Source organism: Canis aureus, chromosome 19 (assembly GCF_053574225.1).
Source record: "Canis aureus isolate CA01 chromosome 19, VMU_Caureus_v.1.0, whole genome shotgun sequence".
In the NCBI taxonomy this organism is placed as follows: Eukaryota; Metazoa; Chordata; class Mammalia; order Carnivora; family Canidae; genus Canis; species Canis aureus.
In genome coordinates, this window is record NC_135629.1 from 34,169,175 (window position 1) to 34,182,598 (window position 13,424).

At 36.6% G+C, this 13,424-nt stretch overlaps 1 protein-coding gene across 5 annotated transcripts in view; it reads left to right on the plus strand.

The window, feature by feature from the left end:
• Positions 1–13,424, plus strand: part of DNAH12 (dynein axonemal heavy chain 12) — a 203,626-nt gene that overhangs the window by 170,302 nt on the left and 19,900 nt on the right. For all 5 annotated transcript variants that reach the window (XR_013357830.1, XR_013357829.1, XM_077858421.1 and 2 more), the window contains 2 exons: positions 3,702–3,860; positions 3,986–4,130. Coding sequence is in view for 3 of the 5 variants with exons in the window: in XM_077858421.1 (XP_077714547.1) it covers positions 3,702–3,860; positions 3,986–4,130 (304 nt within the window). In the remaining 2 variants the exon portion in view is untranslated. The remainder of the gene's footprint in view (positions 1–3,701; positions 3,861–3,985; positions 4,131–13,424) is intronic.

Here is a 13,424-nt window from a genome sequence, read left to right on the forward strand (position 1 = left end):
AGTGCTCATCACATCTTGTGCGCTCCCCAATGTCCATCACCCAGTTACCCAATCCCCCCACCCACCTCTCCTTCAGTAACCCTCAGTTTGTTTCCCAGAGTTACGAGTCTCTCATGATTTGTCTCCCTCTCTGATTTTTCCCCATTCAGTTTTCCCTCCTTCCCTTATGGTCCCTTGAGCTATTTCTTATATTCCACATATAGGTGAAACCATATGATAATTGTCTTTCTCCAATTGACTTATTTCACCCAGCATAATACCCTCTGGTTTCATCCACATCCATGTAAATGGTAGGTATTCATCCTTTCTAATGGCTGAGTAATATTCCATTGCGTGTGTGTGTGTGTGTGTGTGTGTGTGTACATACAAACAACATCTTTATCTGTTCATCTGTTGAAGGACATCTCAGCTGCTCCCACAGTTTGGCTTTTGTGGACATTGCTGCTATGAATATTAGGGTGTAGGTGTCCTGTTGTTTCACTACCTCTACCTCTGTATCTTTGGGGTAAATACCCAGTAGTGCAATTGCTGGGTTGTAGGGTAACTCTATTTTAAACTTCTCAAGGAATCTCCTTATCTGTATCTTTACTCCTAAACTGAGTCTCTTGTAGACAGCATAAAGATGAGTCTTTTTTTTAATCCACTTAGCCATTATGTCTTTTGATTGGAAAGTTTATTTACATTTAAAGTAATTAATGATAAGCATGTACTTATTGCCACTTTGTAATTGTTTTCTGCCTGTTGTCTTTGTTCCTTTCTGCCCTTTTCTCACTTCTCTTGTGGTATAATGGCTTTCTTTGGTTTTATGTTTAAGTTCCTTTCTCATTTTCTTTGTGGTATTTTTTTTCTTTGTGGTTACTGTGAGGTTCATATATAGCATCCTGTGTTTATAATAATTTAAGATGAGAGCAGCCTAAATTTGAACACATTCCACAACTATATTTTTACTACCCCCTTGTTTTATATTTTTAATGTCACATTTTACAAATTTTTATTTTATGCATCTTTTAATTATTGTAGTTTTAATTTTATTACTTTTGTCTTTTAACCAACATACTTGCTTTATAAGTGATCAAATCTACTCCCTTTACTATTTACCTTTTCCAGTGAGATTTTTACTTTTGTATGTTTTTTGTTATTAATTAATGCCATCTCTTTTCAGCTCATAAAAGTCTCTTTAAAATTTCTTGTAAAGCCGGTTTAGTGGTGATAAACTTTAGTTTTTGTTTATCTGGAAAACTGCCCTTTTTTCAGCTTTATTAGGTAATTGGCGTATTATGTAATTTGCCGATGGTAAGAATACAGTTAGGTGATTTTTATACAATTGTGCAACTATCACCAAAATCCAATTTTAGAGCATTTCCATAATCTCAAAGTTTCCTTGTGCTTCCTTGGTCAACTCCTATTCCTACTCCCAGCCCCAGCAACCACTGATCTACTTTCTGCCTCCATACTTATCCTTTCTAGAAATTTTATGAATGAGACACTTTAAGGCTTATAATGTGGTCTATCTCTGCAAATGTTCTATATGCCATTGAAAAGAATGTGTATTTTGCTGTTCTTGAATGGAATATTCCATAAATGCCCAGTAGGTCAAGCTTGTCCATACCCTATATCCTTATTGATTTTCTGTGTACTTGTTCAATTGATTTTTGAGAGAGATTTGAAATCTCTCAGCTATGGAGATTGCTCTTGACAGTTCTATCAATATCTGTTTGTGTTTTGATGCTCTGTTATTAGATGTGTAAGTGTTTAGGACTGTTATGACCTCTTAATTAATTGACTTGACCTTTTTTATTTTAAACCCTGCTCTATCCTTTGCTCTGAAATCTATTTTTTATGATGCTATTATGGACCCTGGCTTTCTTTTGAATAGTGTTAACATGGTATATATTTTTCCATACTTTTATTTGTGTCTTTAGGCTGTATTTCTGTAGTCAACATGTAGTTAGGTCTTGTTTGTTTTATCCAATCTGATAATTGCTACCTTTAATGAAATTGTTTAGACCATTTACATTCAATGAGAATATAGAGTTATGTTTAAATCTACCATCTTACAACTTGCTTTCTGCTTTGCACGTCTGTTTATTGTTCCATTTCCTCATTTTCTTTGAATTGAGTGTGTATTATTCCATTCTATCTCCTTTGTTGACTTACTAGCTATGATTTTTTGTTTTATTCTTTTAGTGATTTACTTGGATTGTAGTATATCTTTTATCATATCACAGTCTATCTTCAGGTAAAATTATATTCTTTTATATATATATATATAGTGTAAGAACTTATAACAATATACTACCATTTCTCTCCTTCTAGCTTCTGTTTTGTCATACATTTCACTTGTACATGTTATAAATCACACAGCACATTGTTTTTTTTCTCTAAATAGTAATCTTTTAAAAAGACTTAAATAATAAGAAAAAAAGTCTTATATGTTTACCTATATAGTTACCATTTCTGGTACTCTTTATTCTTTTGTGCTGATTCTGGCGCTCTATGCTTTTGTGTTGATTCAAATTTCCATCTACCTGAAATTTCCTTCAATATCTCTTATACTGTATATCTACTGGTAATGAATAATTTCAGTTTCTCTACATCTGGAAAGAAATCAGTGAATCAGGAATTTTAACATTCCTATCCTCTTGTTGTATTATCTCTATCATTTGTACATATTTATTGACTGAATTTTTTTTTCTTCTGGTTATGGATGTTGTGAATTTTACATGGATAAATGCTGGGGTTATTTTTATTCCTTTAAAGAACATTAGATGGAGTGCCTGGGTGGCTCAGTGGGTTAAGTGTGTATCTTCAGTTCAGGTGATTCTGGGATTGAGCCCCACATCAGGCTCCCTGCTGGTGGGGAGCCTGCTTCTCCCTCTGCCTCTGACCCTCTCTCTGCTCATGCTCTCTCTCGCATTCTCAAAGAAATAAATAAACTCTTTAAAAAATATAAAGAGCGTTAGACTTTACTTCTGCAGGTACTTAAATTACTGGAATAGTTTGATGTTTTCAAGGCTTGTTTTTAAGCTTTCTTTTGGTAGCTTTAGAATATACTTTTTTCTGAAGCTAGGTTAGCTTTGCTACTAAGGCATGATCCCTCTGATATTGCTCCTGAATTCCTCCGATGTTCAACAAAAATTCAACTGTAGTTGGCAAGAACTAGTCGTGTGAGCTCTGATAGCTGCTCAATTTACAGCTCCCTCGATATTCTTTGCCTTGTCTCCTATAATTTTACCCTTTTCCATATGCCTTAGCATTAAGTATTAGATATTAAGTATCCATAAAGAGGACCGATACACAGATTTCTGGTCCTCTTTTCTATGCATCTCCCTCCTCCCTCCTACTCTGCCCACAAATTCTGCCTCCTCAGACTTCCTTCATTCTGACCTCTGTTTATTCAACTCAGCAATACTATCAAGTTCTGATTTTGATCACCCCTCTGTTTTGTAGTCTGGAAAGTGCCTCCAGGTGGATAGCTGAGGCAATCATAGGGATCACCTTACTTGTCTCCCTTCTTACACTGGCTATTGTATAATTTCCAAAAACAGTCGTTTCATTCACTTTATCTAGTTTTCCAGTTGTTTATGGCAGTAGGATAATAATTCAGTTCTGATTATTTTATCAAGGCTATAGAAGCAGAAATTTACTTCATTCAGTTTTAAAATCAGCAATTTACAGCAATCTTTATTTTGGTTTTACAGGGCAAAGAAAGAGATTGAATACCAGGAACTGATGTTTCTTTTAACTGGAGGAGTAAGTCTTAAGAGTGCTGAAAAAAATCCTGATCCAACTTGGCTACAGGATAAAAGCTGGGAGGAAATTTGTCGTGCAAGTGAATTTCCTGCCTTCAAAGAACTCAGGTAATTGTTTAAACTTGATGACAACATTGTATAAGGATAGGTAAATTTTAAGCTCCTTGTTCAACAATTTCTTTTTAAATTATATTCCAATGAAATAATAACTAGTAAGCTTTTTTTTCCATTAGAGAGCATTTTTGTGAACATATAACCGAATGGCGGGAAATTTATGACAGTAAAGAGCCACACAATGCTAAATTTCCAGTACCAATGGATGAAAAACTAAATGAACTACAGAAAATAATAATTCTTCGGTGCTTAAGACCTGATAAGGTAAAAGACAAATGTATCCTATTTTGAAATGCAGCTAATTGGCCATTTAAGAATAAGTCCCGGGAATTAAAGGCACAACATAAGAAATACAGTCAGTGATATTGTAAAGGTGACGTAATGGGACAGATGGTAGCTACACTTGTGGTGAACACTGCGTAATATATAAACTTACTAAATATAAGTTGTACCCCTGAAGCTAATGTAACATTGTGCGTCAACTCTACCCAAATTTTTAAAAAACTTACTGTTTCAGGTTTAGGTTATTGCTATTTGGTTCTTTGACCCTCATTGTAGGTGCTCAAAGCAGGGGGTTCATTTTGCTCCTTGGATTTGTAGGTTTATAGTTTTCCTGAGCTTGGGAAAAATTTTGGCCATTAGTTCTTCAAATACTTTTTTAAAAAGATTTTATTTATTTATTTATTTGAGAGGAGGGGGGAGGGGCAGTGGGAGAGGGAGAGAATCTCAAGGCAACTCCATGCTGAGCATGGAATCTGAGGCAGGGCTCTATCTCACGACCCTGACATCATGACCTGAGCCAGAACCAACAGTCAGAGGCTTAATCAACAGAGCCACACAGGTGCCCCTTCTTCAAATATTTTTTGCCACTCCACCCTATAATTCCAATTAAATATATATTAGACTGCTTGGTATTATACATTAGATAAGTGCTCTGTTATTTATTTTTAAATCTTTTTGTATCACTGTGCTTCAGTTTATATAGTTTCTATTGCTATCTTTAAGTCTACTGATTTCTTCTTTTGTAGTCTCTAATCTGCTATTATTCCTATCCAATTAATCTATTTATTTCAGGGGCTCCTGGATAGCTCAGTCAGTTAGGAGTCTGACTCTTGGTTTTGGCACAGGCCATGGTCTCAGGGTCGTGGGATCAAGCCCCACATTGGACTCCTCACTCAGTGGGGAGTATGCTTGAGATTCTTCCTCTCCCTCTGTCCTTCCCTCTGCTTACACCTACAGGCTCTTTATCTCTCTCTGTCTCTCAAATAAATAAAACTTAAAATTTTTTTTTGTTTCAGCTATTATATATTTCATTATTAGTTCATTTAGTTCTTTTTTACATATTATATTTATCTTTCATTCTGTTCATTTTTTAAATACTTGAACATGGTTATAACAACTGTTTTATTTTTTAAAATTTAATTTTATTTATTTATTCACAAGAGACACACACACACACAGAGGGAGAGAAAGAGAGAGAGAGAGAGAGAGAGGCAGAGAGACACAGGCAGAAGGAGAAGCAGGCTCCATGCAGGGAGCCTGACATGGGACTTGATCCTGGGTCTCTAGGATCAGGCCCTGGGCTGAAGGCGGCGCTTAACCGCTGAACCACCCGGGCTGCTCATAACAACTGTTTTAAACCTTGACTGCTGATTTCATCATTTCTGGATTTTTTCTATTGAATGATTTTATTCTTGGTTATACATTATATTTTCTTCTTGGCCTGCCCAATAATGTTTGTTTGGATACCAGACATTGTTGATAATTTGGATTTTGTTATCTTCTTTTAAAGATTGTTGAATTTTATCCTGCAAGGTCAAGGGTCAACAAACAATACTTACAGGACAAATCCAGCCCATGACTTGCTTTTGTCCAGCCATGAGCATATTCATGATGTTTACATTTTAAAGAATTGTTTTAAAAAAGAATAAAAAGAATATGCAGCAGAAATTGTATATGGCCCACAATGCCTAAAGTTTTTACTATCTAGCTCTCTGTAGAAAAAAGGTTACCAATCCCTTTGGCTACATAGTTAAATTACTTAAATTCAGATTGTTCCTTTCAAAGATTATTTTAAGATTTGTTAGCACACATGCAGAATAGCCTTTACTCAATGGATAGTTTAGCTCCACTTCTAAAGTGTGACTTTTCTGGGGACTTTACCAACTGCCACATGTGATCACCAAGGGCTCTCCACTGTGGCTATTGGGAACTTGAATAATTCGCAGCCTTGCATGAACTCTGGTAGCTCTGTAGATCCTCAAGTTCAAAGCTCCCCAGTCATTCTTTTTTTAGCCTATGCATGCACACCATAGTATTTAGCAAAGATTCAAGAGTACTGTTATGTCAGTTTCTGCATTCTTTTTTTCTTTTTTCTGGGTAGTTTCTTTCTAATTTGCAACTTCTAGTGATCTCTCTCCTTGGACTCTGATTCCTATCTTACCAACTCAGCAACATTGTGTTGCTCTGCTTTCAATCACTTTTCCTGTTCCACAGGCTGGAATGTACCTCCCAGGAGAAAGCTAAAGGGATAATAGATCTCACCTTGTGTGTTTCCTCTTTCACAGAGATCAAAGGCCTGTACCACTTATTGTCTGAATTGCCCAGTATCTGAAAATGGTTGTTTTTAAAATTTTGTACATTTTTAGTTGTTTATTTGAAAGTGTAAATCTGGGCCCTATTAGCAGAAGGGGCCATATCGGCTGGAAGTAAAAGATGGTAGAGAATCTTGTACATGTCACAATGTTATTAGTTTAAACATGCAAAAAATATCTTTCTTTTTTTTTCTTCCAAGCTTTTATTTAAATTACAATTAGTTAATATACAGTGCAATATTATTTCCAGGTATAGAATTTAGTGATTCATCACTTACATACTATACCCAGTGCTCATCACAAGTGCCCTCCTTAATACCCATCACCTATTTAACCCACCCACCTCCCCTCCAGTAAGCCTCAATTTGTTCTCTATAGTTAGGAGTGGGTTTCCTGGTTTGCTGCTCTTCTTCCCACCCCCATGTTCATCTATTTTGTTTCTTAAATTCCACATATGAATGAGATCATATGGTATTTGTCTTTCTCTGTCTGATTTATTACCCTTAGCATGATACTTTCCAGGACCATCCATGTCATTGCAAATGACAAGATCTCTTTCTTTTAATGGCTGAGTAATATTCCATTGTATATAAATAACACATCTTTATACATTCATTGGATGATGAACATTTGGGCTTTTTCCATAATTTGGAATTTTTTTCCCATTATTTTCCATAATTTGGCTATTGTTGATAATGTTGCCATAAACATTGGGGTGCATATATCTCTTCAAGTCAGTATTTTTATGTTCTTTGGATAAATAGGTTATAGTGCAATTGTAGGGTAGATATATTTTTAACTTCTCAAGGAAACTCCATACTGTTTTCCAGAATGAACTTATAAAACTCAAAACCCCAAAAAACAAATAATAATTTTTTAAAATGAAGATATGAATAGACATTTTTCCAAAGAATACATACAGATGACCAACAGACACAAAAATCTTCCTATAGGTGAAATAAACAGGCTAATACTGGTTTTTCACACATTCAAGAAAGGTGATTATGGTGTTACAAAATAAAAGGTTTTAAACAGAAAACCAAAAACTATATTCAAATGTGTAGTTTAAACTTTGAGAAAGTCACCTCACCCCTCTGAGCTCCATGTATAAAATGAAGGTGGTAAAAGTAATTGCAGTGGTCCCTTCTCCTTGCTTTCCTTTTTTTCTTTTTCTTTTTCTTTTTTTTACATTTTATGTTTTTCATAAAGCTTCACAAGGAGCATTATCTAATGCTTCACTTAGCCTCTGAGTAGATTCTAAAAGAGGCTTACCTAATTATTAGACTCCTGAGTATTTCTTATTTTAACTCTCAAGGACTGTTGTGCATTGTTAAAACTTACCTCATTCGTTCCTACCTGATAGTTGGGTATATATATGTGTGTGTGTCTCTTTCACTAGACAGTAAATCCCTTTAAAGGGTAAACAATGCTGTATTCATTATTTTTATCACCAATAGCCTCCCTTGTTCATTGTAAACTTAGGAATGGTTAGCTCTGCATCTGGGAAACACTTGCCTAATTTGCACTCCACAGAATGGCTCTCTGATGGCCAATGGAGATGTTGTTTCAATGCCAAGTATGGGGTTATTGCCTAGTCTGCCATGCTTGGGGGCCTGTGCTTAAGCATTACAGTGCTCACCACACTAGAATATGAGATAATTGTCTGCTTGTTTGTTAGCATCTCCCACTACACTCTGAGCTTCTGGAGGTCAGAACCCATGTCTTACTTTGCTCAGTATTTCCAGGACTTAAAACAGTGTCTGAAAGGTAGTAGGACATCTCAGTAAATGTCTGTGAATTGAGTTGGATTGAATCAAATTGAATCAAACTAAGTTCAGCTAAAGCCTGTTTGTCAGAATTTTCCAGAGAAACAGAACCGATAGGATAGGTAAGACAGAGAGATTTATAGGAATTGGCTCATGTGATTACAGAGGCTGGCGAATCCAAAATCTGAGGCTGAGGACCCAGGGAAGAGTCCATATTGCAGCTCAAGTCCAAAGGCAGTGTACTGGCTGAATTCCCCCTTCCTCAGTAAAAGTCCATCTTTTTTCCTCTTAAGGCCTTCAACTGATGGAATGAGGCCCACTCACATTATGGGGAGTAATGCACTTAACTCAAAGTCTACTGATTTAAATGTTAATCTCATTTTTAAAACATCTTCATAGAAACATCCAGATTAGTATTTGACCAAATATCAGGGTACTATGTTCTAGCAAAGCTGACACCTAAAATTAACCATCACAAAACTCATCTCCAGATTGGTTCAAGTCACCATAATTCCTTCTCTAGAGTATCTTACATGAAGGATCAAAATTTTACAGATCAGGAATGGATGCTGTATTTTGTCAAATGCTTTCTCTGCATCTAATGAGAGGATCATATGGTTCTTGTTTTTTCTCTTGCTGATATGATGAATCACATTGATTGTTTTACGAGTGTTGAACCAGCCTTGCATCCCGGGGATAAATCCTACTTGGTCATGGTGAATAATCTTCTTAATGTATTGTTGTATCCTATTGGCTAGTATCTTGTTGAGAATTTTTGCATCAATGTTCATCATGGATATTGGTATATAATTCTCCTTTTTGGTGGGGTCTTTGTCTAGTTTTGGAATTAAGGTGATGCTGGCCTCATAGAACGAGTTTGGAAGTATTCCATCTCTTCTATCTTTCCGAACAGCTTTAGGAGAATAGGTATGGTTTCTTCTTTAAACGTTTGATAGAATTCCCCAGGGAAGCCATCTGGCCCTGGACTTTTTTGTCTTGGGAGGTTTTTGATGACTGCTTCAATTTCCTCCCTGGTTATTGGCCTGTTCAGGTTTTCTATTTCTCCCAGTTCCAGTTTTGGTAGTTTGTGGTTTTCCAGAAATGCGTCCATTTCTTCTAGATTGCCTAATTTATTGGCGTATAGCTACTCATAATATGTTTTTAAAATCGTTTGTATTTCCTTGGTGTTGGTAGTGATCTCTCCTTTCTCATTCATGATTTTATTAATTTGAGTCTTCTCTCTCTTCTTTTTAATAAGGCTGGCTAATGGTTTATCTATCTTATTAATTCTTTCAAAGAACCAACTCCTGGTTTTGTTGATCTGTCCCACAGTTCTTCTGGTCTCTATTTCATTGAGTTCTGCTCGAATCTTTATTAACTCTCTTCTTTCGCTGGGTGTAGGATCTATTTGCTGTTTTTTCTCTAGCTCCTTTATGTGTAAGGTTAGCTTTTGTATTTGAGTTCTTTCCAGTTTTTGGATGGCTGCTTGTATTGCGATGCAATCAATGTGATTCATCATATCAGCAAGAGAAAAAACAAGAACCATATGATCCTCTCAATAGATATGCAGAGAAAGCATTTGACAAAATACAGCATCCATTCCTGATCAAAACTCTTCAGAGTGTAGGGATAGAGGGAACATTCTTCAACATCTTAAAAGCCATCTATGAAAAGCCCACAGCAAATATCATTCTCAATGGGGAAGCACTGGGAGCCTTTCCCCTAAGATCAGGAACAAGACAGGGATGTCCACTCTCACCACTGCTATTCAACATAGTACTAGAAGTCCTAGCCTCAGCAATCAGACAACAAAAAGAAATAAAAGGCATTCAAATTGGCAAAGAAGAACTCAAACTCTCCCTCTTCGCCAATGACATGATACTCTACATAGAAAACCCAAAAGACTCCTCCCCAAGATTGCTAGAACTCATACAGCAATTTGGCCGTGTGGCAGGATACAAAATCAATGCCCAGAAGTCAGTGGCATTTCTATACACTAACAATGAGACTGAAGAAAGAGAAATTAAAGAGTCAATCCCATTTACAATTGTACCCAAAAGCATAAGATACCTAGGAATAAACCTAACCAAAGAGATAAAGGATCTATACCCTAAAAACTACAGAACACTTCTGAAAGAAATTGAGGAAGACACAAAGAGATGGAAAAACATTCCATGCTCATGGATTGGAAGAATTAATATTGTGGAAACGTCAATGTTACCCAGGGCAATTTACGCATTTAATGCAATCCCTATCAAAATACCATGCATGGACTTTCTTCAGAGAGTTGGACAAATTATTTTAAGATTTGTGTGGAATCAGAAAAGACCCCAAATAGCCAGGGGAATTTTAAAAAAGAAAACCATAGCTGGGGGCATCACAATGCCAGATTTCAGGTTGTACTACAAAGCTGTGGTCATCAAGACAGTGTGGTACTGGCACAAAAACAGACACATAGATCAATGGAACAGAATAGAGAATCCAGAAGTGGACCCTCAACTTTATGGTCAACTAATATTCGACAAAGGAAGAAAGACTATCCATTGGAAGAAAGACAGTCTCTTCAATAAATGGTGCTGGGAAAATTGGACATACACATGCAGAAGAATGAAACTAGACCACTCTCTTTCACCATACACAAAGATAAACTCAAAATGGATGAAAGATCTAAATGCAAGACAAGATTCCATCAAAATCCTAGAGGAGAACACAGGCAACACCCTTTTTGAACTCAGCCACAGTAACTTCTTGCAAGATACATCCACGAAGGCAAAAGAAACAAAAGCAAAAATGAACTATTGGGACTTCATCAAGATAAGAAGCTTTTGCACAGCAAAGGATACAGTCAACAAAACTCAAAGACAACCTACAGAATGGGAGAAGATATTTGCAAATGACATATCAGATAAAGGGCTAGTTTCCAAGATCTATAAAGAACTTATTAAACTCAACACCAAAGAAACAAACAATCCAATCATGAAATGGGCAAAAGACATGAAGAGAAATCTCACAGAGGAAGACATAGACATGGCCAACAAGCACATGAGAAAATGCTCTGCATCACTTGCCATCAGGGAAATACAAATCAAAACCACAATGAGATACCACCTCACACCAGTGAGAAAGGGGAAAATTAACAAGGCAGGAAACCACAAATGTTGGAGAGGATGCAGAGAAAAGGGAACCCTCTTACACTGTTGGTGGGAATGTGAACTGGTGCAGCCACTCTGGAAAACTGTGTGGAGGTTCCTCAAAGAGTTAAAAATAGACCTGCCCTACGACCCAGCAATTGCACTGTTGGGGATTTACCCCAAAGATACAGATGCAATGAAATGCCGGGACACCTGCACCCTGATGTTTATAGCAGCAATGTCCACAATAGCCAAACTGTGGAAGGAGCCTCGGTGTCCATCGAAAGATGAATGGATAAAGAAGATGTGGTTTATGTATACAATGGAATATTACTCAGCCATTAGAAATGACAAGTACCCACCATTTGCTTCGAGGTGGATGGAACTGGAGGGTATTATGCTGAGTGAAATAAGTCAATCAGTGAAGGACAAACATTATATGGTCTCATTCATCTGGGGAATAAAAAAAATAGTGAAAGGGAATAAAGGAGAAAGGAGGAAAAATGAGTGGGAAATGTCAGAGAGGGAGACAGAACATGAGAGACTCCTAAGTCTGGGAAACGAACTAGGGTTGGTGGAAGGGGAGGTGGGTGGAGGTGGGGGTGACTGGGTGACGGGCACTGAGGGTGGCACTTGACGGGGTGAGCACTGGGTGTTATTCTGTATGTTGGCAAATTGAACACCAATATAAAATAAATTTATTTTTAAAAAATCTTACAGAAAAGTCATAACTTTTTCTTATATTAAATTACAAGAACAAGGTACTTTTTTAAAATAGAAAATTGTCATACTTGATTGCAGTTACGTCACCTCAGGGAATGTTGCCCTGGTCTGTGCAGAGAGTAATGTGGAAAAGGTCTCTGTGTCCTCAGTATTTTCCCTTCCTTAAAATTTATGTCGAAGATCTCATTTAGATAGAAACTATACATGGTGTTAATGCTAAAAAAAGATTTCATCATTGCTCATGTGAAGTTATTAAAGAAGGAAAGTCTGTTATATCATGGTGAGCTGCTTTTTTGAAAACCCTTCCGTGGCCTTCAGTACCTAAAGAATAATGACAGAAGTACAGCTTGGCAGTCTTGTTACCTTGGCTCATTACTCCTCTTTTCTGCAGTTCTATTCTTCTCTTCTTGAAACTTCTTGAAATTTTCACTGTTTAAACCTACAGAACTGCTCACAACTGCATAAAAATTCTCCTACAGAAGTCTCCATCCTTCCTTCCCATCTATTCCACCAGTACAGACCCATCTATGCCAAGACCACAGAAGCCTATGGTGATCTCTCCTCCCTCCACCAAATTCCTACAGTTTCACTTTTGAAAGTTGTTTAGCATTTAGAAGGTGATATCAAATACCTCTTCATTCTTATTTTCTGCTGCCAATGTTGCTGAGTATCATTCTTTTGGTTTAAATTAATTTTAATGTAATTTATAAATAAGAAACACATTTCTGTGGTTCAGAACTCTTTTGAATACATGTATATGGTGAAAAGTGGACCTCCAATCTGCATCTCCCAGGCACTCAGCATCCTTTTCCTCAGGCAACTAATGTTACCTGCTTCTTGTTACCCTTTTATGCACATATATACATACACATAAATTATTTTCTATTTATTTTGGGTTTTTTAAAGATTTTTTATTTATTCATGAGAGAGAGAGAGAGAAAGAGAGAGAGAGGCAGAGACATAGACTCTGAGGAAGGAGAAGCAGGCTCCATGCAGGGAGCCCAATGTGGGACTCGATCCCAGATCCTGGGATCATACCCTGAGCCGAAGGCAGACGCTCAACTGCTGAGCCACTCAGGCATCCCTTTTCCATTTATTTTGAACACAAATGGTTGCATCCACTGTTTTGCATATTGCTTTTTCCCATATAAGTTTAAAAACCTTTCTCATTTTTTTTTACAATTGCATGGTATTTCATTATAAGAGTATGCAATCATTTCTTTAACTGTTTCCTACTGATGGACCTTTACAAAATGTACACATTATCTACCATAAAAATATTGCAATAAAAACCCTTTATTGAAAAGTCATTTCTCACATGTGCAACTATCTCTCAGATTAAGT